This window comes from Pteronotus mesoamericanus, unplaced genomic scaffold, assembly GCF_021234165.1.
Source record: "Pteronotus mesoamericanus isolate MK-2021 breed Mesoamerican mustached bat unplaced genomic scaffold, CSHL_Meso_final contig_55, whole genome shotgun sequence".
Classification (NCBI taxonomy): domain Eukaryota; kingdom Metazoa; phylum Chordata; class Mammalia; order Chiroptera; family Mormoopidae; genus Pteronotus; species Pteronotus mesoamericanus.
The window spans coordinates 4154676-4157685 of NW_026555198.1; the positions used below are offsets into that span (position 1 = coordinate 4154676).

General features: G+C 60.3%; 1 protein-coding gene across 2 annotated transcripts; it reads right to left on the reverse strand.

The window, feature by feature from the left end:
• Positions 1–1475: 1475 nt before the first annotated feature.
• On the reverse strand, positions 1476–2810 carry SOX3 (SRY-box transcription factor 3). 2 transcript variants are annotated; one of them, XM_054579532.1, is made up of 3 exons: positions 2516–2585; positions 1810–2452; positions 1476–1719 (listed from the first exon to the last, which is right to left on the reverse strand). In XM_054579532.1, the coding sequence occupies exons 1-3, from the start codon at positions 2583–2585 to the stop codon at positions 1476–1478; spliced, it is 957 nt and encodes a 318-aa protein (XP_054435507.1). The 2 variants fall into 2 exon arrangements, with proteins under 2 accessions (XP_054435507.1, XP_054435506.1); XM_054579531.1 differs by having other exon boundaries at positions 1476–2810.
• Positions 2811–3010: the final 200 nt, after the last annotated feature.

Genomic DNA, 3010 nt, shown 5'->3' on the forward strand with positions numbered 1-3010 from the left:
TCCTAGGCTCCATACAGATACCTTGGGGCCGAGTGGCAGGGAGCGAAACTAAAGGCCTTTCGGGGCACACAGCCGCATAGCCAAGGGTCAAGGATTGGGGAGAGTCAGTGGGGGAGGAGCAGAAAGCGGGCTTGAGGTTTGGGATGACGAGGAGTCTCTTCTAGAAAACAAGTACGGGGACTGGGTTGACAAGTCGAAAACTAAAAGCCATCAGAGAAGTTTTACAGAGCTTTTAACATCTAAGGTGTACTTTGAAAAATCAGACCTATTGTTGAACGCTGGTTCTCCCGCTTCTGCCACCACGGTTGAAATGTGTTTCCTGCTAGGGATTCATATAACCCATTTATTTTTAATAAGATAATTGAGATTTCCGAAGGCTTTTCGTTTTGTAAATATTTCAACTCAGCTCAAGTGTATTCCCTCCCCATTGCATAAAGGCTAAAAAAAAGTGCTCCCCTTTTGGCCGGTTTCATTGATCTCTCAGCGCTATCAACAAGTGCGTGGCCGCGGGAGGTTCGCTTCATCTAGACTGTGCTGCTCCCAGGAAGCCAAACTACTTTCTCCTCGGAGTTTGAGCTGAAAATACTGGGAGCCGCTGAGTTTTGCATTAGGAGTATTTAAAAAGGAACCGTTTCACATCCTCCCGTCCCCAGGATAGCACCACGTCTGTAATACCCAGTGGCGGTCCCCTCCCTAACCCGCACCTGAACTTTCAGGCCCGCAAAATTATCAGGACTCCATTACGTTGGTTATAAAATTTATTGATCCTCTCACTTAAGAATTAAGAGTAAACCCTTGAAAAACATCAAACAAAACAGCCCCTTCCCCACAACCCAAACGAAATCCGACAACATGAGCGCGACGAAATATCAAATATTGACCACGGCAGAAATCACAACGCAACAAAGTAAATGCGTACTGGACGAACTGTCCCGCGGCCAGGGGCGGCGAAGCGGGAGACACACGCACACCTGGCTATAAATTAACATTGGACTTAGCTGCCGCGCTGCTCCGCGCGGTCAGCCCCCCCACCCAAACCCACGAGGAAAACAGAAGCAACGCGACCGGGGGAGGGGGCGTTGCAGGTTTCAGGCCAGCCTCACCCGGGAGTACGTATCTCCCATTCACTCACTCCACGGCTAACAGCAAACTAACGAGACAACATTTTCAAATGCAACCGGAAAACCCAGGAACCCCGGAGGAGGAGGGGGGCTGCTTTTTCTTTGCAAACATCACAGCGATTTCCAGCCTACAAAAGGGGAGGGAGGGGCAGTCGAGCTCTAGAAAGTCCTATATCCGATTCTCCGGACTTTTTTGTTTTTGTACAAAACCCGACAGCTACAGCAAACTTTCTGTCCTCCCCTTCTCGGTACAAGGCAACAGACCCAGGCAAGCAAAGCTAAACAACAAGGCGTCCCCACTTGGGGGTGCAGGGTGGGGTGGGGGTCGCAGGGGCGGCGAGCGCAGGCTGGCGCTCAGATGTGGGTCAGCGGCACGGTTCCGTTGACGGCAGTCCCCGCGCCCTGGTAGTGCTGGTGAACGGTGTGCAGGCGACCACCAGGCAGCGGCGAGGCAGCGTCAGCAGCGTCCCCGCCGGGTGGCAGGTACATGCTGATCATGTCGCGAAGGTCGCCGAGGCAAGCGCGCTGCGAGTGCGACGTGATGGCGGGCGGCGGTGAGCTGGGCTCTGTCTTCACCACCGTACCCATGGGGCCAAGGCTCATGGCGGCGGCGGCAGCCGCTGCGGCAGCCGCGGTGGCGGGCTGCTGCCCGTAGGCGGCGGCGGCGGCGGCGGCGGCGGCTGAGGGCGCCATGCCCCCGTAGCCCGAGGCGGCAGCAGCAGCGGCGGCGGCGTTCATGTAGCTCTGGGCGCCGGGTGGCATCATGGGGCTGTACTGCAGGCCTGCCATGTCGTAGCGGTGCATCTGAGGCAACGCGGGCGGCGGCGGGCTACTCATAGTGGCGGGCTGCGCGTAGCCCAGCTGCTCCTGCACCAGCGAGTACGCGCCGTTGGCCCAGCCGTTCACGTGTGTGTACGTGTCCAGGCGCTGGCCCACGCCCACCGGGCTGCTGGCGGCGGCGGCGGCGGCGGCGGCGGCGGCGGCAGCGCCGGGGGGCAGCAGGCCGCCGGGCAAGGAGTACTTGTCCTTCTTGAGCAGCGTCTTGGTCTTGCGGCGCGGCCGGTACTTGTAGTCCGGGTACTCTTTCATGTGCACGGCGCGCAGTCGCTTGGCCTCGTCGATGAACGGCCGCTTCTCGGCGTCGGTCAGCAATTTCCAGTCGGCACCCAAGCGTTTGCTGATCTCGGAGTTGTGCATCTTGGGATTCTCCAGGGCCATCTTGCGCCGCTGCCCGCGGGACCACACCATGAAGGCGTTCATGGGTCGCTTCACACGGTCCTGATCACTGCCCCCACCACCGCCACTCGCGCCACCGCTGTTGCCGCCGCCGCCTGCGTTCGCGCCGCTGGCTGCGTTCGCGCTACTCTTGCCTGCACCTCCTGGGGCTGCGGGACCGCCCGCTCCTGAGCCTGGAGTGGATGGCCCCACGGGGTTCTTGAGTTCAGTCTCCAGCAGGCTGTACATGGCCGGAGCGGGAAGAAGGTGCGCCAGAGTGGCGGGAGGAGAAGGCGCTCCCGGGGCTGGAGCGGCCACGGTGAAAAGGCCTGGAGACTCCGTCGGAGGGGCGCTTGGGGGCCGATGGGCCAGCGGGTCGGGCGGGAAGGACAGGCTTGCCGAAGCACTCCGCGCCAGGTCTGCAGGAACCCGCAGGCCACTCGCACCTGATGCGCTGTCTCGAGCCGGTCGCATTCGCAGTCTGGCCGGGCGCTCGCCAGGCCCCTTTTATACCTGCTCCGATTCCCCCAGGGTTGGGCAGGGTCCGCCCCTCGCCTCCGGGAGCCCCCATGATTGACAGCTTTGCAGTGTTGCGCTCTGGCCAATCGTCACGGAGCCCCCGTTAGTCCCCACTGGAAAAAAAAAGTTCGGGGAGCCCTTTCGTTCACCCCCAC

What these genes read in the sequence shown, in the direction of transcription:
- SOX3 (XM_054579531.1), bottom strand. Translation starts at nt 2,810, where the DNA reads ATGCGACCGGCTCGAGACAGCGCATCAGGTGCGAGTGGCCTGCGGGTT.